Consider the following 25,887-nt stretch of genomic DNA (forward strand, 5'->3'; position numbering starts at 1 on the left):
CAATCCTGGAGGCTTAGCAACCCTAATTGTGAAGCAATCTATGCAGATTATCCTGTAAAAAAACAATGCCCTATCCTCTGTGGAGGACGTTAATGATCCCACTGCCGTATTTGTATGAATATCTGTTTGCTCCAGGGCCCTTGGCCAGTATTCCCCCATCACTCATGGCTGCAGATACATTGTTCATATCAGGGTAAAACTCTCTCTCTTAACCTCCATGGAGCCTGTGACTTTATATGTGGCTGTCCTGCTTGGGGGTGGGTGGCTATATATGCACTCATTTACAAATTCCAGCCCACAGCTTGGGGGCATGAAATGGGGCTGCACTGCCTCCACTCTGCAGCTGCTATAGTATCTCCTACCTATAGGCTAGAACAGCAGCCACTGCACTTTCTTTTAACCTTGCAACTGGATCTGCGTAAGCAGAGATCCAGAGGCCCTTCTTTGTGGCTTCCCCCAACAGTCTTCTCCATACTAGCCTGCTTCCAATATAGAGCGGAACTTCCCAGCATAAAGATGGAGTGCTTCTGACTGCTTGACCACTGTGCCTTTCCTTCTGCCTGTAGCCCCAAGGTGTCCTCTCTACCACCCCCATTCCTCTCACTGGCACAGGGGTACCAGGTTGGTACAGCACAGAGGGATATTTCACCCACACATGCCTAATACTTTCATCAGCCCTTGCTAAGCTCTTTGCTTCAGTAATAAGTGAAAGGCTGGGACTTCTCAACATGCTCATTGCAAAGGATCATTTGAAATTACTGCTTTATCTGTGGGGACCACTTTCTCTAAGTTAACTAGATCACTCAAGGTAAAACGACACCATATTTATGGGAGAAGCCACAGGAGCCAATAGCTGGGGCACAGATGTTTGTGTAACTTTGCCCTGGCCAGCATACTGGAGATAAGGGAAAATGTATATGTGCAGCTTTCCACTCGACATAACCACATTTGTCCTTGGCTGTCCAACATAGTCTTATTTGTATGGTATAAAGAAACAATAAAACCATATTGTTGTGAAAATGTGTTTGTCAAAGGAGAAAGATATTGAAAGGATTATATGAAATAAAGCCTGTTTTCCTTGGGTATGATTCTGCTGCGGGATCTATTCTGGCTAAGGAAGGTTGTTGGGGCAGAAGAATGAGCAAAGGTCATGGCTTTGTGCTGGCAAAAAATGCAAAGATTGTAACCTTAGTTTTAAAATAGAAGGAAAAGTCAATATGTTAATTCTCATTAAGTTTATTTTCTATGAGAATACTGTTAAAAAGCTGCCAGTCCTGGCTTAAGAATTTGTAAAGATAACAAAAGACCAAAATACCCATGAAGCTGGATGTTTGCCATTGGAAATTATGAGGAAGGATGCTCTGGTAATTGGGAAAAATGCAAAACTCAAAAATTAGTAACTAATAATATTTAACTAATAGTGTTAAACTATTTTAAAACCCTGATCGCTCTCCCATACTCAATTACACTGCATATATAGAGAGACAAATATGTAAAATTTCATGGAAGAATCTAGCTCACTCACATGTTGGCCATAGCAACAAACTCCATGGGGCCTTATTCTCTCCAGTATCATTTACAGCCATGCAGAATTTGTTTTGGTAGTGTTTTATATCCACTTTACATGAGTGTGACTACATGCAGTGCATGACTTTTTATGGGAACACCCTGAATCATATTGTTTTCACAGAAATCATGGTCATGAAATATTTATTATCTTAATTATGACTCTTAGAATCTGGCTCTTCCTGGGAGCAAGGGAGAGAAGGGTTGCACCTATGCAGAGGCCTCCTGGCAACATTATACCTGCAGAAGCCAGGAGCAGGTATAATGACTCAAGAGGCACTGAGTAGAACTCACTATCTGCAGCTTTTGCTACACATGGAGAGAATAGTCATAGGCTATGTTCTCTTCAGCCAAGTCTCAGAGCCACTGGCTCTTGTGTAAGGGCGGTGCAGAGCCAGGCCCCAACCCACTCCAGTATGAGACTACACTCCCTCTGGCAGCTGCTTAGAATGTGACTTAGTGTCCTCCTAGCACTGCCAGTGCAAACAAATAAATTATGCCTACATCCTTTGTGGGAACACTGGGAACTAAGGACAAGGTCCCCGCACCTTTTCTTCCATCTCCAGCATGTGTGCTAGAGCATCTGTATTGTGATCCTATGAATTCAAGAAAAGAATTGAATTAACAGTTAAAAATCATATTTATGGCAGCACAAACCTGAGTGGCTAAAATAAGAGCCTCCCTGAACGTCTATCCTTAAGATGACTCTGGAGGGTTTAATAGTTTGTTGCTGCATTTACCAGTTTTGTCTTACACTGGAAGTAGAAGTAGAAATACTGAAAAGGAGTCTGTTCCCAGCCAGGTGAAATTAGGATATTTCTGAAATTTTTGAGGAAGCCTTTTCCCATGAGATTTACAGGTAGGAGTCTCAGATGAGTTTGCCTGGAACCTCTGACCCCTAGAGGGAATCCTATCACTCATGCAAGAAATGCAGCCCTTTCTAGGAGAGTATCCTTACAAGGAGCTGCACTGAGAATGTGTGTTTGGATTGCAAATAATTATCAACCATATGTCACTAAAATTTTGTAACTTCTCCTTTCCCCAGTTCATGACAAAAAACCCAAATAAGCGACTAGGCTGTGTGGCGTCGCAAAATGGGGAGGACGCGATTAAACAGCATCCGTTCTTTAAGGAAATTGACTGGGTTCTTCTTGAACAAAAGAAAATCAAGCCACCCTTCAAACCTCGGATTGTAAGTAGCAGTTTGAGTAAACTCTGGAGATAACTTGGTTAAAAATTTGTACCTGTTGGTTTCTTTTGCTGTATTAAGAAACTATGCACATGGTGCAGAAATTAGCAGTTGAAATAACAGAGTTAAGTGCCTTGCTGAAGAGATTTCCCTGGTATTGGTTCCTCTGAAGGTAAGTGTCAGATTAGAATACACTGTAACATTTTTTTATTCAGTCTCTTTGCAAACTGAAGAGAGCCCAAGATCCTATTTTAAAGCTTTCCCTCAGTTTCTATGGATATCTCAGTCTGAAGAATGTTCTTCAAGTTATATACATTCTCAGTAGGAACTATGCAATAGTCCCACCTTGGTAAATCGTTGTGGTGTTTAGGAAAATGTTCCTGATTACATCAAATAAAAAAAATACAATAAAACAACATTAAGGACTAAAACCAATAAAGGAAAGAAAAATGTTTAATGGGCTAGTTATGTCCAGATACCTGTCTGTTACTAAGTAATAATAAAGTATCGTATTTTAAATTAACAAATGTAGATAAACATCCACCTCTCGCTAAAGCAACTGAACCCAGGCAAAATAGTTTTCATTATTCTTTTCTTCCTCTAAACGAAAATCACCAAACAAATGAGATGTATTTATATTTTACAAAAATGTCAGCTTTTGGGTTAAGAATATGTATGGCAAATTTTATGATGAGGTATTTGAAAACATTGGCTTAGAGTCTAAAGAAAGAATAGACTCTTGACTATAGCACTGCAAGTATGGTACTTTTATACCTAATCAGACAATATTATTTTCCACCGGGTGCCAAAGCTTTGGAAACCCTCATGCTTCTTTTAATTTTGTTCCCTCTTTATTGTACTGTTTGGTCTTGTCTGCAAGTATTTTCAATGTTCTGTTTGTGTCTTTCTTCAGAGGGTTTATGAAGATATTAAAAATATTGGGCCCAATGAATCCAAGTGTCATAAAAATTAGGTGCAGAAAAGACCTATTAAGTCGTCTAGTCTGTCCCATATGTCTATGCAGAATTTTCCTCTGTGGGATAACAGTGTAGGTTCATATATCCCAAGTGACTGGGCTTTCACCACTTCACTGGGAGAATATGCCACTACCTAATAGATTTCACTCACAGGAATATTTCAAAATCTAAATCTAAATCTTCCCTTTTCTAATTTCATCCAGTTTAGTCCGAGTTTTACCTCCTCGTACTCTCCTTATTAATTTCTTCCCATTCATTGTTCACACCCATCAAATATTTGAACGGTTAAGTTCAGGTTTAGCCAACCTATATATATCAAGCTCTTTTAACATTGCCACATAGACGTGTCCTTTCATCCCATAATCATTTTTGTTGCTCTTCTCTAAACCTGTCCTGTTTGTCAACATTTTTCTAGTAATGGACTGACCAGAACTCAAGGTAAAGTTCTAAATGAATCCACACTTGCTTTACCCCAGGCCACCAATATCTCCCTATTTCTCTAGAGATTTATGAAACTAATTGCCAGTGATCCAGTACTTCTGTCAGCTATTTTCCCTTAATACCTAAGGATGCAGATTATCTACTGGTAGTTTTGCATACATTCACATTTTCCAGCTATTCCCTTTTCTCTACTTTATCAATAGCTGTTTTGCAAGATCTTCATTATTTAATTGTCCAAATGAATTTTAGTTTTTCTTCTCATTAAAAAACAAAAGGAATTCAGTATCTCAGCAATTTTGACTGATCATTGATATAACCCCTCCTAATATGTTAATGGGCCGTCTTTCTTTCTGATAATTCTTTCTCTCCCAATATATTGCAAAAGCCATTTTTATTTCCTTTCACACCCTTTTGATAGCATTAGCTCCTTTTGCATATTTGCTCCTTTTTCCTTACATCACTGTTAATATTTTTGTTTGGTTACCTCTTCCATTTCCATTGAGATTTGTTGGTGATCTCTAAGCAGTTCCTTGTAAAGCTAGAGTGTCAACTGGTGGCTCCTGAAATACTTACTTGTAGGGATAATTGTATGTTGCACCTTAATTATGCTGGGTTTTATGATCCTTCAGGCTGCTATCACAGCACTGGATTTCCATACTTCGCATCACACCTTATTCACCAGCTTACTTAGTTCTCCAGACTTTGCCTTCCTGAAATCTAGTAGCCTTGTACGGCTGCTTTCTGTGAAACCTTTCCTTATGATGGTGAATTCAAAAGTTTTTAGTCTGGTCTATTATTTTCTCATTCTCAATCTGTTCCTCCCTCTCAGTAAAAAGTGTATCAAGAATAACTTATCTTCTAACTTGTCTCTATCAGTTCTTACAGTTAGCATCTCCCTACTCTGAAAGTGCACCAAGCATAATTAATTACACTATGTGATTATTTTGTACTAGCTCCATAGTTTTGCACCTGTTTAGTTTTCCCTGTTTTATTAGAATCCCCAGGCAAGATCATCTGAAAGTTTTACTGCACCTCTTAATCAGAAAAGTGATATCATTTGGAAAAGAAAATTGTGACTTGTATTGAGTGTTGACAAAAGGGTTACACAATGAGGACACAATTATAAACCGTGCAACCTCAAAGTCGGAGGTACATCCAGTGAGACTCAGATAGGTCAGTGTTAGGCCAATAAAATTTAATATCTTCATAAATAATCCAGAAGAAGATTTTATACGGACACCAATCTAGGAAAGATTGAAAGGACACCAATCAATAAAAGATGGAAGGGAGAAAGTACAGAAGACTAAAACAAATGGAATGGAAAGTATATAGAATTCCCCTTTAAATTTGATTCGATTTAATAAACTTCCTTGTTTTCAACCCTGACAAAGGCACACTTGAAGTGCTCTACAATTTTTAACTTCTTGCAATTCTGTGAAGGAAATATTGATTAAGAATGTCATCTAAAAATGTAAAAGAATAAAAGGGCTTGATATACAACAGTGAGGTTAGGAAGACTTGACATAGTGAGAACACCTTTGAGCCAAGAGGCCTGATTTGTAGTCAGAAAATAGGCACACATTTACATGCACTGTGAATGCACATAGGCATTGTGTGCATTTGCAGCTATCTAGTCATGTGTGCATCAAAATTCCAGATTTGCACGAACGTATACAGTAGTGCCTGTGCAAAGGAGGCACATATTTACACAAGTGTGCAGCTGTTTTCTGACCAAGACCTAAAATGACTAAGGGGGATTTTGCTATCTACCTGTGTCATAGATACTTGAAGAAGTAAGAAAAGAGGGATATTGATTTAAGTGAATCATGGGTAATAAAATTACAAATAATGGGCTTAATTTTTTAAAAAAAGGAAACTTAAGACATTAGGGAAAAATGGTCAAACACTGAGGTCAGTAGAATAATCTGCCAAAGGAGGTGACTGAAGCATCAGCATTAGAATTAATTCTGAGTAAATATCTAGAATTCCTGACAGTCCTTTCCATCCTGTGATACTGGAGGACCAGGGAGCAGTGGGAGAGTGGGAGAGGGGAAATATATAAGCCATAGGCTAATTAAGGCGTGGTTCCCTGTAGACTAGGGAGGGTTGCTACAGGTTAATTAGGTTGCCCTGCCAGGAATCTAGTAAAACCCCCTGCTTCAGGCAGTCAGAGAAGGAGGAGGAAGGAGAGAGGACTGGAGCTTGGAGGTGTGTGAGATTTGAGAGACCAGAGAACTGAAGTAAGGGAGACCCTGCCCTGGTAGGGCAGGCAGACTCCCTCCCCAGTGTCTAAGGACCGAGGGTAACCCCACCCAAGGGGGAAGAGAGTAGAAAACCCACAGGGTTTAAGAGGGGCTGGGACTCCCCTGCGTCCCCCCTCTACCACCTTCCTGGGCCAATAGCGGGGCCCTCAGCGCCCAAGAGCAGGGACAAGGTGTGGCGGCTTAGCCCCCCACCACCACCAAGAAAAGCGCACGACCCACCAGATGAACATCGGCCATCGTGTCACAATCCATACTGGCTTTTATTCTTCCTGTGCTTACTGTAGGCTTGATCCAAAACTCATTGATATCAATGCCAAGAGACACTCTCATTGAATCTGTTGGGCTTTGGATCCGTTCCTGTTTCAAAGAGGGCAAAGATCCCTCTGCAGAGTGATAGAGGAAACCATAGCAGCTAATAGAAAGGACAATATCTGGGTATGCAGTAATGGTCATGCTCCCAACCTCATCTACATTGGTCCAATATGTCATTTTCAGCTCTACCAGCCATTAGAACTGAGCTTTGAATCTTCCACTTGGATTTGTAAGAAGCAGCTGTATGGCTGTTCATTAACCAGCCTTTCTGTATTTACACCATTACAGAAAGTACAATTTATGCCCATTACAAGCAACTCCGCAACTTTCATGGAAGTGCAGCTTCTAATGAGGTTCATGAAAGTTTATTCAGCCAGTGGTTGTAACCAAGTAAATTACCTTTCTAAATGAAAAGGATATTGTCAAGGATTTTCCATCATTTTCAAAATGATTTATTGATTCCAATGATCCCTTGGAAGCTTAAAAACACAGATCTCTTTCCAAAACTATCTTTGGTTTTCAGCCTTGGGATGAAAATCATCCAGGCACAGAAGACCCTTCCAAGGCCATTTGCACAGGGGGAGCCATTGGCAGAGTAATATCAGCAAAGGGCTAAGCAGCGGACTGCTAAGAGTGACACAGAGTGTAGCATAGTTGTGGGTCAGGGAAGGGCAATGGGATCCACGCTTATACAGGTGAAGTGAATTCCTTTAGTGTGCTTACTGCTCTAGTTCTCTAGGTGCTTCTCTTGCGGAGGGATGCTATAAGGTTTTGTTTTATTTTAAAGCAAAAATAGTATTGAAGCATTTGTTTGGAGGTAAATAATAGAAATTAAATGGAGCAAAGAGTCCTGTGGCACCTTATAGACTAACAGACGTATTGGAGCATGAGCTTTCGTGGGTGAATACCCAGCATCTGACGAAGTGGGTATTCATCCACGAAAGCTCATGCTCCAGTACGTCTGTTAGTCTATAAAGTGCCACAGGACTCTTTGCTGCTTTTACAGATCCAGACTAACACAGCGACCCTTCTGATACAGAAATTAAATGGACTTTGCAAACAGAGGTAAGGAGGAAGGATATGTTAAATCTTGGGCCTGGTGACCTTGATAGTGTCTCTTAAGGTTTACTTCCATTATTCTTAGAAAGCTTGTGCTTGAGTTTCAAAGAACTTCTTGAATTTTCCTGTGTCAGAGAATTCAAATTAGATGATTATAATTGCACTTTGAACCTTAAACCTGTCCTCTAGAATAAGGGCTAAGGGACAGTTCACCCCACCAGGCACAATACTGCCATATTGTGTCAGCGAAACCCTAGGATTCTTCCATTTGGGGAGGCCAAGTTTTCTCCTATCTCCAGCCATAGGGTTTTTTTGAGGCGTCCAACAATGAAAGAGCTAATCCCCCAAGAACCACAAAGGCCTCAAGTAGCCAGGCTGGCTTTCTGCTCTCCATCCCTCTCTAGCTGCATGGCAGCATGGCCTTTGCCCATTAATCTGATTTGATCAGATCATTCCCCAAAAGGAGGGGTCTCACACTGTGAATGAGAAAATTGGTGAAAAGCATTCATTTAGCCACAAAAGTCTCATGGGTTTCCAATGTGGTTGCATTGCTGACCCACCACCTCCCACACATCAGTCCATCAAATAGTGAAGCATCCACAGAGGGACTTTTGTGTGTCTGGGGGGAAGGAAAGAATGGTACTATGATCCAGGATCCACTCTAGCCCAGTCCCACTTGCCCACTGAAGCTGGGGGAAAGTTCTAACCCTAAATTCACAGCTCACCTGGGTGAAGTCAGTTGGAGCTTCAGATGTACAGCAGCTCTGAAAATCAGCCCTTTATTCTTCCTCCTTTTTCTTGTATAATTAACATGGACACAGTAAAATTACTACTTTAGTAAGATTGGCATTTCTCAATCGCTGGGTCACAGCCTCTGGGGGATGGGTCACAAAAGGCAATCAGGGTGGGTCGCAAGTTATTAAAAGTTTTGTTGCAATCTAAAACAAAGAAAATCTTTCCCTCTCAGATCACATACCGTATATACTCGTTCATAAGCTGAATATTTTTGGTAAAAAAGTGACGCATTGAAGAGCGGGGGTTGGCTTATAAATGGGTCTACACCAAAATTTGATGATTTAAAACTCTATGGAATCATTGAATTGAATGTTGGCTGGGGGGCTCCATGCCTGTGAACGCTCCAGGTAAACAAAACGTCCTGACCCGCCAGCTGCTTACCCTGACAGGCTGGGAGCCAAAGTTTTCCAACCCCTGAAATACAGGTTTGGCTTATGAAAGGATCATATTCTTTTTGCTATTTTTACTTATCCATCTTGGGAGGTCGGCTTATAAATGAACAGGCTAATGAACGAGTATAGACAGTATTCTCTGTCATCCTCTCTAGACACATCCACAAATAAATTGTATAGACTTACCATGGTTACCCCTTAGACTTTTTTTATCCCTTCTTATAGAATACATTTAAGAGGGTTGGAAAATTTTTACCTTCAAATAACGGGTCACCACCCTGAAAAGGTTGAGGAACACTGAGCTGGACACTACTACAATGCTTAGTAAACCAAATGTTTACCCTGTGGGGTATCTGTTTGGCAATGAAACCAAAGTATGGTACTTTGATGGCTTTATCAGTGCCTGTAGCAACCCATTTTTATTGTGGCTGTATAAAAATGGAGCTAACAAAGTAATTGTACTATGGTGATTTGCTGTGAACACCCAACTTTCACAGAGCAACACATTGTTTTCAACCTCCACACCATTATAGCTTCTAACTTTACCAATTTAAAAGGTTGCTGTCGTCAACTCTGTTAAGCTTCAAAAGTGATCTGCAGTCTTAGAATCATAAAAATGAGAGATGGGAAAGACCGGTTGTAATCTCTTGTTCTGCTGTGGTAGGATTGTAAATGGCAATGTGGAATAAAAGCAAGTGCTGCCAAATGAGAGTCTGGTTTATCTGATCTGAATCCCCTGCATTTTGCCGGCTTACCACTATTGTTGTTGTGTTGAGAATATTTTTCCCAATGTCTGTCTGTTCAGTCTGCAATTCTAAAGGCTCTGGGAGGCAGCACTATGTCTAGAGGTTCTTTTACCAGCTTTTCTACTGGCTAACTGTGTGACTGTGAACAAATCAGCTAGCGTTTCCATACCTCAGTTTTCATATCTGTAAAATGGGACTAGTAATACTTACCCACCTGTTTAAGGCACTTTGATATCCTCCAGTGAAGGGGTCATATAGTTGAGAAATATTGTTATTAAAGTATGTACGCTCAATTTGAATCCAGTTTTACATTTTCTTAATGACAACACTTGCATCACTTCCCTTGGGAGACTGTTCTATAGTATAACAGACCTCAGTGTTAAGCGATTTCTCTGGATAGCCTAAACTTTCCTGTGCTCATTTGTACAACCACCCTAAAGAGTTGCTATCACTTCTTAGTATCTGCAACCTTAAAATAATCATAAGCAGTTATCATAGCCCCGTCCCCCTTAGTTATCATTCTCGAAGTCACAGTGTATGTATTTCATTCTTTTAAATCTTTCTTCCTAAAGCTATTCCTCCTTATAAGTCTTGTCTTAAGGATGCCAGCAATTTTGTTTTAATTTTGTGCTGCAGCAAAAATTCGAAATAAAATCACCCCACAAATACCAAATTTTAGAACTAGCCAATGTACTTGCTATGACTGGAGAAAATGCGCATGAGTGATTTTTTTTTCACAAGTGAAAAGTTACTAAAATCTTCAGCAGAGCTTCATTAATGCACCTGTGAATGTCCAAACACTTTTCTGCATGCCCAAAAATGTGTGAAAATTGGGTAATAAATGATGAATGCAAGTAGGCCCTTTGCATGTGCAGTTACCTTATTTGCACATGCAAACATGCAAAGTTGCACATACAAAAGATGCTTATTTTGCAGATGCCTCAATGGAGAGCTGCTGAAAATTTGTTCAGTAAGCCAGGTGTATGTTTATTTTTAAATTGCTGCCGCAGATGTCAGGTTACAATGAAATGTGGCTGGAATCCTTAAAGAGGGACTTTCTTTCTGGAAAAAACTTGCAAATATATTGCACTGAAATATAAATCATTTTAATCTTCCCATGTTTTAGATTTATTTCCTTACATTGATTGCTAATGAGCAAAGATATTTGTGCTTTTTAATGAGGGCTTCTTGTCCTTCTGCTGTCAAGTCACAATGCTGCATTTCTGGCATCACTGTAATTTCCATGGCAGTGGACTGTGATGTCATAAAGGCAGAATTATGACTTCACTGTTGGGCTTTGGGGAAGAAAACCCTTCTTAAAATACAATATCCTTAAATAATAGCAAAGGGAACACAGGAAATTACTGGCCAAGTAAATTTCTTTTTGTATAAATGTTCTCTCTTTTCAAGTTTGCTTCAGTGTGAATGTCCCTCTTTAAGGTAAGGCCTTCAGTATGGGGAAAATGTCAAGGTAGGTCGATTTTTAGGCCTAATAACCTTGAGGTATCCTTCAGTCTCATTATATATTTCCATTCAGTCATCCTGATGCATGGCAATCAGCATTTAGCAGAGGGGAATGGAAGGGGCTATACTGCATGCTTTTGCATGAAATGTTATTGCTAAGATCAAACACTGGGTAGTGGGCTTGAAACCTCAGACACTCATGTACCATTGTTAACGCACTGTTGCATTGTGTACTCCCCACCTCCCTGCTGTCCTTTCAGGATTCTTTAACTAAGGAGCTCTTTTCTCAGAGTGATGCTGACATTATGGACAATGCTGATGTACAAATAAAGAGTTTGGGACATTAAAGATTTAATACCTATCAATTTTTTAAAATCTGTGATAAATTTATCTCTGTTAAAGAGCCTGAGGGGGGAATGGAGAGAAAACCAACTTTGGGCTTTATCTATGGGTGGCTAATATTTGTTAGCATCTACCTATTTCTCATTTCTGGTGTAACCCAAGATGTACAGGACCCTACCAATGAATATAGGTGAGAGTTAAATGTTTAAGGGCAGTGGGGTAGCTTCAAGATACAGCACTTTCCCTCCTCTTTAATCACCGGTTCAAATCCCATGCAGATTTACAGTGATTGAAAATCATTACCTGCTGATAGATAGGTGGTAAAATTACTTGCTAATCTCAGTTTAGTTCCCAGGTGACAGCTGCCACCACCACAAAAGTACTGTCATAATTGGCAGGATCAACAGAGTTTGTCCGGGTACTGAATGACTTTAAGATCAAACTTCTCAGTGTGGTCACTTCAGAATAGGGTTGAGGCAGATTGGAAGGGCAGTGTGGAGAAACTTGTGTGGCTTCTGTGTGTTCCCTTGTAGACAAGAGGGCTTAGGTCTCCAAGACTAAATAATCTGGAACCTTGTTTTTAACCCTATAATTGAGGGATAAATCTTTTTAGCAGGTTTTATCCAAATAATTTGATGCCATGAAGCATGGCGTAAAAAGTAGATCAGAAAATATAAGCAAAATGATATTTTAAAGGTCTCTACTGTTCCTTGGTTAGATGAACAAGGGTCCATTTTCCCAACAGTTGCCCATTTGTTAGTCTTCTGGTTTATTTTTGTTTTGGTTTGGGTTGGGTTTTGGGGGGGGGGTTGTCTCTTATTCTGTTGAGTGTCAGTGCTGGGAACAGCTGTCTTTGGCTTTGATACCACAACACTGTAGAATAACAGAAGTATTAAAGCTACTTCCCAACAGTGCAATTCCCCAAATATTTATAAGTTAAACAATTATTAGAATGCTGCTTTTGATTCTGTTCAAAGGGCCCAGTAGTGTTTGTTTCTTTCCTTTTGCATATTCGTAGTCTTGTAATATTAAAATATTCTCATTCTGAATAATTAAATTCAGTTCACTTCTACATTTAACTCTCTCTTCACTTTACATTTCCAACTGTGCCAGTGAGGATAGAGTGATAAGCAGCAGGAAGGTTCTAGCTTGGCTTTTGGGCTTCCTCAGAATAATGTTGATTCTAGTTCACTTTTTGGCTGCTTAAACCCCCAGTGCTATTTTGAGAAAATGATATGAACCACAGATTCTTATTACTGTGGCCATTTCCAGTGCATTCTTGAAGCACTCACACAGACATGTTTATATTATGTTATATTATAACATATTTATATGTTAACACAGATGATAAATTATCTCGTTGGGGCCTGCTCCTGGTCCTGTTGAAGTTAATGGTAAAACTCCAGTTGATTCCAAGAAGAGCAGGATCTGGCCCTTTATCCCCAAGCCAGATAGTGAAGAGGAAGTCATTGCAAGGAGAGGAGGGAGTTAGAGTCTTTCCTTCACTGGCTCTGCTGCAGTTCTCAGCTGGGAGCTGGCAGATAGAGAGTGTAGGCAAAGCATTTACTTTTGCCCTAATTCATGTGGCTGCACCCATTACATTATCAATAGCCCATTCTAAGAGTCAGAAATTTAAAATCTGTGCGGAAAAACTACAGCTTCCACTATTTCCCCAGGCATTTTAACCAGAGCCATTGTAGGCTGATATGCAGGGCTCTCACTTGAGGAGGAACTGGTAGAGAGAGAATATGATTCTGTTTATTAAAGTATTTGGGGGCTGAATGTTAGAGGTGCTGTGTCCCACCAGTTCTTATAATCAGGCCATTAGTTTAGTGCAGGGGTCAGCAACCCATAGCATGTGTGCCAGAGGCGGCACGCAAGCTGATTTTTAATGGCACACACTGCCCGGCCCGCTCTTCTCCTCCCTCCGCTCCCCCCGCGGGGGCAGGGGGCAGAAGCTTGGTCCTGCCGGCTCCCCTGCCTCTTCCCGTAGTGTGCTGGGTTCCTGCCCCTTCTCCGTCCGTCCCTCCCTCCCTGCTGGCCAATCAGCTGATGGCCATTGCGAGGGAGGGGGTTGGGAAGGAGCAGAGTCAGCATGCTCAGTGCTCCTGGCAAAGGCAGAGAAGAAGCGGGGGGGCAGGGCCTTGGGGAAGGGGGGGTGGAATAGGGGCATATCCCCTCCAGCCCCCTGCCCTGATCCCCCCTCACACACATCCCAGCCCTCTGCCCTGACCCCTCCACACACACACACCCAGCCCTCTGCCTTGGGCCCTGGAGCCCCGCACACACATCCCAGGCCCCTGCCCTGAGCCCTGTACCCCCCTCATACACACCTAGCCCTCTGCTTGACTCCTTCACACACACCCCATGACCCCAGCCCTGACTCTGGCACCCCCACACATACCCAGCCTCCCCCCCCGCCCTGACACCTGCACCCCCTCACATGCCCCCAGCCCTCTGCCTGACTCGTGCACCCCCCTCACAAACCCACCCCCCATGCACCCACCACATCCTGACTCTTGCACCCCCCACATCCTCACCCTGAGCACCAAATGGGAGCTCTTGCACCCCCCCCACCACATTCCCACCTGCACCCCTCGCATCAAATGGGAGCTGCCCAAGTAAGTCCCCCACACCCAAACCTCCTACCCCAACCCTGAGCCCCCTCCCTCATTCTAGCTCCTGGCCTGACCCTTCTCCCCGAGCCCTGTGCTCAGTGCACTGCCACCCTCAGCTCAGTGCAGAGAGAGGAAGTGAATGGGCCAGAACCAGGGAGAAGGTAGGTACCCACTGTATGTGGGCAGGGCCGGGACCCCAGACCGGCAGCAGGTTGAGCGGGTCTGGCTGGCAGGAGCCGGCGGATGGAACCCCTGAGCGGCAGTGAGCTGAGCCGCTCAGCCCACTGCTGGTCTGGGGTCCTGACCGCCAGCCCCCCACAGCCCACTGCCAATCTGGGGTTCTGGCTGCCGGACCCTTGCCAGCTGGGGTCCCGGCTGCAGGCCCCGCTCAGCCTGCTGCCGGCCTAGGTGAACAACCCCAGACCAGCAGCGGGCTGAGTGGGCCGGTGGCGTAATTTAATTTTAAATGAAGCTTCTTAAACATTTTGAGAACCTTGTTTATTTTACAATACAATAGTTTAGTTATATAATATATAGACTTATAGAGAGAGACCTTCTAAAAAACATTTAAATGTATCACCGGCACGAGAAACCTTAAATTAAAGTGAATGAAGACTTGGCACACCACTTCTGAAAGGTTGCCGACCCCTGGCTTAGTAGATATTTGAAAAGGACAGGAGGAGAGAGGCATTACTTATTAAATGCTGTCCTTGCAGTGCCCTCGAGACCGCACTCCAGCCCAAGACCAAACGGGCTACATCACAATTAAACAGCCCCTTAGCCTGAGCCCCGGAAGCCCGGGTCAGCTGCCATGGGCCAGCTGTGGGCTTTTAATTGCAGTGCAGACATACTCATAGTGTGCTGAAGCTGCAAGGGATGTAGCAAGGACTAGAAGCAACATGCAGTGATCCATGATTGTACACTGAAGTTTTTAAAATATCCATTAACTTTTGGGGTGAACGTGCTTGTTGGTAAAAGCTGAGTAGTCTACCAAATCTGTATTTTTTTTAAAAAGAACTCGCACTTTATATTGCTATCTTCCTAATATACTGTGACTTTTATTAAAAATATATAATTTCTATGGGGTTGGTAAATGATTAATAGAAGTTATAAGCATGTTACAGAAATGAGAAATGTTACAGAGGTGGTTGTAAGCACATCTGTTGAAGGTACTATAGATGGCTATAATCAACCTTTTGATCTTTAAGAACCTGTAATAATTTATTAACCATATATTAAAACATCTATAATTAAAAATGCATGGTTAATATAAAGTGTGACCTGCAAGCTGCCAGTGCTGCTGCCTGGAATTAGTGATGCGCATCCCCTTCCACACCCCAACCACCTGCCCCAGCCCTGAGCTACCTTCCATACCCAAATTCCCTCCCAGAGCCCGCATCCCAAACCCCTTCCCACACCCGAACCCCCCCTGCCCCAGCCACGAAGCCCCTCCTGCACCCCAAACCCCTCATCCCCGGCCCCACCCCCACCCAGAGCCCTCACCCCTCCTCCACCCCAACCCCTTGCCCCAACCTGGTGAAAGTGAGTGAGGGTGGAGGAGAGCGAGCAACGGAGGGAGGGGGGATGGAGTGAGCGGGGGTGGGGCCTCGGGGCAGGGTGCATGGCAAGATTGTTCAGGTTTGTGCGATTCGAAATTTGGCAACTAAGGCTGTCAATTAATCGCAATTAACTCACTATTATCCCCAAAAATTCACAATTTTAAAAATTTATCTTGATTAATATCAGTTTTAATAGCACTGCTAAACAATAGAGTACCAATTGAAATGTATTAAATATTTTGGATGTTTTTCTACATTTTCAAATATACTAATTTCTATCACAACACAGAATACAAAGTGTACAGTGCTCACTTTATATTATTATTTTTATTTCAAATATTTGCACTGTAAAAGCGATAAAAGAAATAGTATTTTTCAATTCACCTCATACAAGTACTTTCATGCAATCTCTTTATCATGAAAGTGCAACTTACAAATGTAGATTCTTTTTGTTAAATAACTGCACTCAAAAACAAAACAATGTAAAACTTTAGAGCCTACAAGTCCACTCAGTCCTACTTGCTTGTCTTAGTAATTGGCTGAACAAGAAGTTTGTTTACATTTATGGGAGATAATGCTGCCCTCTTCTTATTTACAATGTCACCTGAAAGTGAAAAAAGGCATTCACATGGCACTTTTGTAGACGGCATTGCAAGGTATTTACGTGCCAGATATACTAAACATTTATATGCCCCTTCATGCTTCAAGCAGCATTCCAGAGTACATGCTTCCGCACTGATGATGGTTGTTAAAAAATCATGCATTAATACAATTTGTGAATGAACTCCTTGGGGGAGAATTGTATGTCTCCTGCTCTGTGTTACCCACATTCTGCCATATATTTCATGTTATAGCAGTCTCAGATGATGACCCAGCACATGTTGTTCATTTCAAGAACAATTTCACTGCAGATTTGACAAAACGCAAAGAAGGTACCAATGGGAGATTTCTAAAGATAGCTATAGCACTCGACCCAAGGCTTAAGGATCTAAAGTGCCTTCCAAAATCTGAGAGGGATGATGTGTGGAGCATGATTTCAGAAGTCTTAAAAGAGCAACTCTCCGATGCGGAAACTATAGAACTCAAACCATCACCACCACCAAAAAAAATAAAAAATCAATCTTCTGCGGGTGGCATCTGATTCAGATGATTAAAATGAACATGTGTTGGTCCACACTGCTTTGGATCATTCTTGAGGAGAACCTGTCATCAGCATGGCTGCATGTCCTCTGGAATGGTGGTTAAAGCATGAAGGGACATATGAGTCTTTAGCGCATCTGGCACGTAAATATCTTGTGATGCCAGTGTGATGGGTTGGATCACAGAAACCCCCTTGGGGCTGCCAACTGATGTGCCAAGACTACTATTGCCCCTGCTTTCCCTGCCAGCTTGGGGCTCCAGCACCCTGTCTCGTTGAGCCAGACACGCCAGTCTGCTCCAACACAGACCCAGGGTCTGAACCATGTGTCCCAAAGCTGCAGATTTAACTGAAAGCAATTTAAGAAGTGTTCCTGTCTTTAACACTCAGATGCCCAACTCCTAATGAGGTCAAAACCCCAAATAAATCCATTTTAACCTGTATAAGCTTAAATTGTTCACCCTCTGTAACACTGATAGAGGGATATGCACAACTGTTTGCCTCCCAGATATTAATACATACTTGGGGTTAATTAAGAAGTAAAAATGATTTTATTAAATACAGACAGTAGAATTTAAATGATTCCAAGTAACAGCAGACAGAACAAAGTGAATTACCAAGTAAAATAAAATAAAATACACAAGTCTGAGTCTAATACAGTAAGAAAACTGAGTACAGATAAAAACCTCACTCTTAGAGGAATTCCAGTAAGCTTCCTTTTACAGACTAGTCTCCTTCTAGTCTGGGTCCAGCAATCACTCACATCCCCTGTAGTTATTGTCCTTTGTTCCAGTTTCTTTCAGGTATCCTTGGGGGTGGAGAGGCTGTCTCTTGAGCCAGCTGAAGACAAGATGGAGGGGTCTCCCAGGGGTTTAAATAGACTTTCCCTTGTGGGTGGAGACCCCCTCCTCTCTTCTGTGCAGTCCAGCTCCAAGATGGAGTTATGGAGTAGGGTGATCAGATGTCCTGATTTTATACGGACAGTCCCAATTTTGGGGTCTTTTTCTTATATAGGCGCCTATAACCCCCACCCCGTCCTGATTTTTCACATGTACTGTCTTGTCACCCTATTTTGGAGTCATATAGGCAAGTCACATGTCCATGCATGACTGAGGCTTTGGCTATACTTGCACTTCAAAGCGCTGCCGCGGCAGTGCTGCAGCGGCAGTGCTTTGAAGGGCTAAGTGTAGTCAAAGTGCCAGCGCTGGGAGAGAGCTCTCCCAGCGCTGTCCTTACTCCACCTCCCTGTGGGAAATAACGTACAGCGCTGGGAGCCGCGCTCCCAGCGCTGGGGCTTTGACCACACTGGCGCTTTGCAGCGCCGCAATTTGCAGCACTGGAGAGGGTGTGTTTTCACACCCTGCTGCAGCGCTGCAAATTTGCAAGTGTAGCCAAGGCCTGAGTTTCTTACCAGCCAAGCCACATTCCTGGGAAAGCTCCAGTGTGGATTGACGTCTTCGAGTTCATTGTTGGCTTAAGTGGTTCTTGATTGGGCACTTAATTTGCACATTCCTTTCTCAAGAAGCTGACCAAATGCTTTACTAAAGCTACTTAGAAATCAAGCAAGTATACAGCCAATATTCCTAACTTCAAGTACAAAAATGATACATGCATATAAATAGGAGGAGTGTATTCAATATATCATAACCTTTACATAGATATGTTACACAGCATATGTAGCATAAAACATATTCCAGTTATATCGTATATACATTCATAAGCATATTCCCATGAAGCCTTATGGGGTACACCGTCACAGCCGGCTACAACAGTGCCATGCAAATGCCTGTTCTCACTTTCAGGTGACATTATAAACAAGAAGAGGGCAGCATTATCTCCCATAAAAGTAAACAGACTTGTTTGTCTGAGTGATTGACTGAACAAGAAGTAGGACTGGGTGGACTCGTAGGCTCTAAATCTTTACATTGTTTTATTTTTGAGTGCAGTTATTTTTTGTACATTATTCTACATTTGTAAGTTCAACTTTCATGACAAAGAGATTGCACTACAGTACTTGTATTAGATGGATTGAAAAATACTATTTCTTTTGTTTTTTACAGTGCAAATATTTGTAATAAAAATAAATATAAAGTGAGCACTATGCACTTTGTATTCTGTGTTTTAATTGAAATCAATATATTTGAAAATGTAGACATCAACAATATTTAAATAAATGGTATGCTATTGTTTAACAGTGTGATTAATCACATGATTAATCACAATTAGTTTTTTAATCGCGCAATTCATTTTTTTAATTGCTTGACAGCCCTATTGGCAACCCTACCTGCCACTAGGTTGCATTGCTGATCTATGGCCACTATTGCAGCCCCAAAAGAATGGCCGATTGGTATGTGTAGTCATCATTCTCCTAGTGTAGAGCAGTGCTGCCGCCTCTGCATATCCTCCCTGCACAATGAAACAGCAGCAGTTTCATTGCATTAGGACCATCTTTTGCTGGAAGAGGGGCACAGAAACAAGAGTTTGTTAATATGTTGTTACACCTTATATGTTCAGAAGTGTACATGTTGTGAAGACCCTACTACAGGCAGAGTAGAAGACAGGAAGTGTCCACTCTCAGCGTTGTAGTCATGGAAATGCTTCAGATAAGAGAGATGAAGTGTTTACTAGCGGCATTTGCTTCAGGGTTGTGTTTGATACTGTTTTTGCCTTTGTCGTAGTTTAAGTCACAGAAGGCAGAATAACTCTTTAATGTTCAATTTTTCCCTTCAAGTTAAAAACACAATAGCTTGTATTAATAGTGGCCCAACGTCCAGTTGTTGTTTTTCAGATGGTTGTGCTTAAGACTAGTGCTGTGTTTAGAAACCACAGGAATATATGGGAAGGCTAACTGAAAATTATTTTGGAATGGGGTGTAGTGTAGGCCTTAAATACACTTAATTGCAATACTACAGATGCAGCTGCATTAATAGTAGCAGCTACAGGACATGGGAGCTCCAATGTAGACAGGGTTTGGATGGCAGTCAGAGATCTTACCACTCTGCTGGCAAGATCTGCTCTGAGCAGGGTTAGATAAAGATGACAGTGCCCTGTTTACAATGTGGTGGGAGATGTGAAGGGGCGAGGGGACTAGTATACCATAGACGCAGCCTGTGAGGATGCATTTTCACAGCATTTTTCTTATACGTCAAAGCTCTCTGCTTACAAAATAAATGAAGTTGTTCTGGTGTCAGATGCTTTTTGGTAGCTTGTGTAATTCACATTTTATTATAAAATCTATAATTTGCCAAGTGATTCTAGAATATAAATCTAAATGTTAGGGTGTTCTTAAAAATTAATTATGTCAATTTTACGTAACTAATATCTGTGCAAGGCAACTACTTTTGCCATTTTTTAATGTGCCGTGCTCATCAGGGGAAAAGGTTAAACATTTCCACCTATGCTGTTTACACCACATACTCAACATCAAAAGGTAAGATAAAGTCACCAACACAGAGGTTCTTTAAAGGGCAAACTTACCAAGTGTGACAGCCCTGCTCAAGCAAAGACAACTGTGCTGGTTGGGCCATCTGAGTAGGTTGGAAGACGGACACATACCCAAGGACATGCTATACAGGGAGCTATCAGAGGGAACAAGAACAACAGGATGTCCCAAGCTTTGCTATAAAGACACGTGCAAGCGAGATATGAAGGAATTCGGAATTGATCCTGACCAATGGGAAGTCTTGGCAAGTGATCGCAACAAGTGGCACCATCGTCTCCATCAGGGAATCAAAGTCCATGACAGGAGCTGGCTCCTGCAGCTTGAAAAGAAAAAAGCCCATAGGAAGCAAGCAGCTCACAACCAAAATACATACATATGCAATAACTGCCAAAGATCATACAAATCTCAGACTGAACTATTCAGTCACATGAGACATTGCAAACCATTGACATCATAGGCTGCAATTCCCACCATCTCTTGCAGACAAAAGGATGCCAACATGTTTATATTTGAAGTGTAGACATGCCATTTGTCTTCCCTGCCAAAAAAAGGTGTGTTTCTTTACTGTGGGATAACTAATGCGCATTAACTTTCCTTCTGTAAAATCCTGGTGGAGACAAGGCAGTATAGGTTTAATGTGAGGTAAACTAAACTAAATCAACCACAGTTGGTAGGTATACTGTTGATCTCACCTCGCTACCTCAACGTAAAAACTACAGGTACCTTGTCTCCATTATGATTTTTAAAACACGATAACTCTCATGCGTGTGTTATCTCACTGAAAAAACCAAAACCCTTTTTCCAGTGCTGGCATAGCCTTAGTTAGTACTAAACCAATGCCACAACATGGTGATAGGGAATAGTGATTCTGGAGGGTGGCATCTAATGAGTGAGATGGCTAACTAACCGTACAGTGATCATGAAGGGTCCAATGGCATTTTTTTGTGTGCACGCAAGAGTTAGAGCTGTTAAGCTTGGTGTCATAACCATATTCCAGTTTGAGTCGTTTTAGTACATTCTTATGAGTAATTAGTACATTCTTATGTCCCTTTAGTTGGATAGGGTATTTCCCTCCACTTTCTGTTGCATAATGTTCCCACTCCAGAAGTGGTTACAGGTTGCTAGAGGGCAATGTTATCCTTCTTAAAATGCAAAATTCTGTAAAGTTGTGTGATGCTAAAGAGAGGTGTCTGTGCATTGGTAATTAATATTTGAATTGCATAATGCAGCATGTCTTAAGTGCTTGAGATTCATGCTATTAAAACTTTTAATGAAAGCAATTTCCTTTTCAATTTCCATTTGTTCCCAGTGAAATCTGAAATGGTTATTTTTTCACATTATATGCAAACAATAACTTAGGATAAGAACACAAGGTTCTCTGATTAAAAGCAAAGGATGTTAGCATAGTCATAAAAACTGGGTACTTGGGTTCAAAACCCTTCCCTGGTGATAACCTTTAGTTGAAGTCATTGTGATAATGATTGTTTAAGAAGTATGCACCTGATTCTTGCAGCCCTCCCACATGAAAAGATCAATTGACAGACTGAAAATTCTTAATTCATAAAACTATTCTGTTTAGCCAAAGACAATATATTTCAAATTTTGTAGTTCCCAAAAAGAAGATTTTAGCAAATATTTTGGTTTATAATAACAAATTGGATTTTTTATACATGCAAATACTTTTTAAAAACTTCAGAGTACTCAGCAGAAAGCTGAGCTTGTGTTTTTCAGCCTATTTTTCTCAATATTCATACCGAATCTTCTGTATATGTAGAATGAGTGAAGTGTGAAAATAACTGCGTCTTTACAGCTATTACCAACCTTTTAGAAACTACTTTGCATTGGTGAACAGAGGTTTGGATTGGTGTAAAACAATCCTCAGGCAGCGCTGCTGTTTTTGCTGTCACACAAAGAAAGGTGAATGAGAGGGCATTGATATGTGAGGTTAGCCACAGTACCTTATGCTTTGCAGCCATCTGTTTGACTGCTGTAGCTTCCATTACTCTTGAACAATACCATCTGAAAATGTTATTGGTGAGAAGTTATTCAGAAAATACTGAGAACACTAACTTGGTAGGTCTTGGCTACTCTTCTCTTAGAGTTACTGGGTCAAACCCTGGAGTCCACTATAATTCTCACTCAGGCAAAATTCACACTGAAATCATCCACGTACTTTCCATTCCATTTCAAGACATGGGGCACTGACATTAAGGAAGATGTTCCTTGATGCTTCAGTATTTTCTGGTACTTAATTGAAAGAGGCTGAGAATAGAAAGGAAATTGGCTCTGTCTGGTATGCTAAAGGATTGTGTCTTTTGTGTGATGATAATGAGATTCTTATCTGAAAAAGGCTGTAATAAGCTACAGAATTTGGTCCATTTTTAACTTATCAAGAGCTCAGTCATATAAAGTGCTGAGACCCCTCAATTCCCATCAGAGTCAGTATAACCACACCCAACCTTTGCATCAAAAAATCTAACCCAATCATTCCGTGTTATTTTATCTCTGTTAATGCCAAGAACCTGGATAGGATCCTTTTAAATTGCACAAGAGTATGATATACACTGAATGGTGCAGACATTCCTGCCCCACCTGTTCCTGTTGCACTGATGCCATGTGCTCCTGTGGCTGCACACTGGGAGTGGAGGAAGTAGCTCTAAATTCAGTGCATACATCAATATTCGTCTTGGCATGCTGCTGCCATACCCACATACGGCACTAAGAAGGTTTCATGCTATAGATCCTCAGAAGAGCTGCAAATTTCAGGAATGGACTATGGTCTGAGAAAACTTGGGTGGAGTCAAATATTGCTGTTGACAGAAATCTGTGCCAGGGTGGCATAAATTATAATAAAGGTTTCACTGAATGTCTACACTTATAGCAACTGTCTGCATGTGGTCGGCAATGATGGTGTCATGTCAGTCTACTAGGGCCACGAAAAAGCTTAGTGCATATTTCTGTACACCAGACTCTCCCTTCTCTAGAGGATTGTGGGGTAGTGTCTCTCTCTTCCTCTTAAGCAGAATCTGCATTTGTTCATTTCAGTGAGTGTTTCTGGCACTTACTACACACATTGGGCCAGAACTTGCTGCCATAGCAAATCTTGACAATCTTGCCATTGACATCATAGGATCAGGCTGATTTTGTTCTTGTCATGTACGGGCCGATATGTGTTTACTTATGCAGCATGTTTTCATAGTACGTTTGTTCAAATCCTAGCTATTTCTGTATCTTTTCATTTCAAAGGGAAACATGGGGCATTCACAGTTCAGATTTGCCTCAAATGGATTTAAGGAGAAGACTGAATGCAAATAATTTTAACCATCTTACTATAGTCTCACGCCTCAGAACATCAAATAAGATGGGTTTTTATTGTAGTTTATAGAGAGAGTTTCATATTTTATTGACTCTCAGTTTATGATCATCAGCGTACGTGCTGACAGGTGATTTTTGTCATTTGAAAGTTTGTTACATGTTTGCATTTCTTTTGGTTTGCTACACTTGTTTCTGTGGATGGAAGTAGAAAATTCAGTGTTGACCTAAATGGCAATACAGTACAGAAAGTGAAAATAAAACCAATGCAATAGTCACTGTGCAAAGAATCCATGTTCAGTGCATGCTCATTAACATGTACTGAAGTTCACATTACTCACTTACTAACTGCATATAGACAGTGCTTAAAGTGGTCGGAAAAAAGTGTGGTAGGGAGATCTTTCAGAATCACAGCCAAAATAAATGTTCGTGTACTTGGTCAGACAATGCTTAAAGTCTGCCCTTCAGCAACCCAGCTTAAGTAAAACACATTTTTTCCCCAAAGTCTTTTTCCAGACAGAGTCCTTTGTGACCCCCTCCGCTATATGACCTGCCTATAGAGATTCAAGACAAAAATTAGCATTTTTAAACGTGAAGTAGGATTCCCTTGTGTAAACCAACACACACTATTGGAGACATCTGACTAATAACAGTGTTCCTTGAATGAGACAGTCTTTTAACAATTATGTTGTGTCTGTGGCCTTTTGAACAGCACTAGTAACTTTAAGTCAAATTAAAAATGGCCTTCTTGCAAATGTCATCTTATCTTACAGTCAGTTTTGTTCATTAGTTTGTTAATTTGTAATGTTATATATCTGCTCAGGAAGTCACACCACTTTGAGCTTACCAAAGGGTAAACAGGGTCACTAATGTGGTCAGTGGTTGGCTGTGAGCTCTCAAAAGCACATGTGTTACAAAAGGGGATGATGGTGATTAAGCAGGTGGCACTCTTCCTTTGGAATCGATATCTTCTTCTTCGAATGCTTGCTCATATTGATTCCAATTAGGTGTGCGCGCGCCGCATGCACGATCGTCAGAAGATTTTTTACCCTAGCAACACTCGGTGGGTCAGCTGGGTCGACCCCTGGAGTGGCGCCATTATGGCACCGGATATATACCCCTGCCAGCCCATCGCCCCTTCAGTTCCTTCTTACCGCCCGTGACGGTCGTTGGAACTGTGGAGCGCGGCTTAGCTGATCTCCACTTCCCTAGCTTTCCTCGTAGTTTCTCTATAGATAGTGGTTGATAGTTCAATAGTTTACAGTTATAGTTGGGATCGGGGATGATCCTTTCCTCACCCCAGGTCACCAGGTCAAAACCGTGCGTGGGCGTGCCAAAAGCCTGCCAACAGGGGATCCCACTCCTGTCTCAAACTCAGATATATACCCTGCCAGCCCATCGCCCTTCAGTTTCCTTAGTTGGAACTGTGGAGCGCGGCTTAGCTGATCTCCACTTCCCTAGCTTTCCTCGTAGTTTCTCTATAGATAGTGGTTGATAGTTCAATAGTTTACAGTTATAGTTCGTTCTTAGTCATTTGTGTATAGGTAGTGTATATAGCTGTTGGGGGATCGGGGATGATCCCCTTTCCTCCACCCCAGGTCACCAGGTTTCAAACCGTGCTCGGCGTGCCAAAAGCCGATGCCAACAGGGGATCCCCACGACTCCTGTCTCAAGTGCCTCAGGGAATCCCACCTCCCTGATAAGTGCTGCATTTGTAAGTCCTTTAAACCTAGGACCGGAAGTGGGACTTTTGTTTGAAGCAGCTCCTCATGGAAGCAGCACTTAGTTCAGCGCCCTCGGTACCGAGTGCGGGACAAACCGCATCAGTTCGAAGTGCTCCTTCAGCCCCAGAGCGCTCCGGTACCGCGAAAGACACCCGGCACCGGGCCCCTCCGGTACCAATGACATCACGGCACCAATCCTTATCTCCACGGCCCAGGAAGCAGCACAAGACTCCTGCTGCCTCGGCACCGTCAATACCTCAGCTGGAGCAACTGCCCACATCGGATCGCCCAGCTCAGTCTTCCACCGTGGCACCGATGGTTACGGCACTGTCGATTCCGGTCCTGCAAGGGCCGTCGAGTCCGGTGCCCCAAAGCTCCCCGGTATGCGCCGTGGTCGAGCTCGGTCTCCCACCAACCCCGGAGACTTTCTCCACCGCACGTGAACTTATTGCACTTATGGAGCCGGTCCTGCCTCAACCCCGGCACCGCCGGTGCGGGTTATACAGTCCATAGGCAAGCCTGCCCTGATGAGGCCGCCGTCCGTGGG

General features: G+C 42.1%; 1 protein-coding gene across 9 annotated transcripts in view; it reads left to right on the top strand.

Moving 5' to 3' along the window:
• PRKCE (protein kinase C epsilon) overlaps positions 1 to 25,887 on the top strand; it is a 501,798-nt gene that overhangs the window by 464,027 nt on the left and 11,884 nt on the right. For all 9 annotated transcript variants that reach the window (XM_039531433.1, XM_039531437.1, XM_039531434.1 and 6 more), the window contains one exon: positions 2,612 to 2,758. In XM_039531433.1, coding sequence (XP_039387367.1) covers positions 2,612 to 2,758 — 147 coding nt within the window. The remainder of the gene's footprint in view (positions 1 to 2,611; positions 2,759 to 25,887) is intronic.

Source organism: Mauremys reevesii, linkage group 3, assembly GCF_016161935.1.
Source record: "Mauremys reevesii isolate NIE-2019 linkage group 3, ASM1616193v1, whole genome shotgun sequence".
NCBI lineage: Eukaryota > Metazoa > Chordata > Testudines > Geoemydidae > Mauremys > Mauremys reevesii.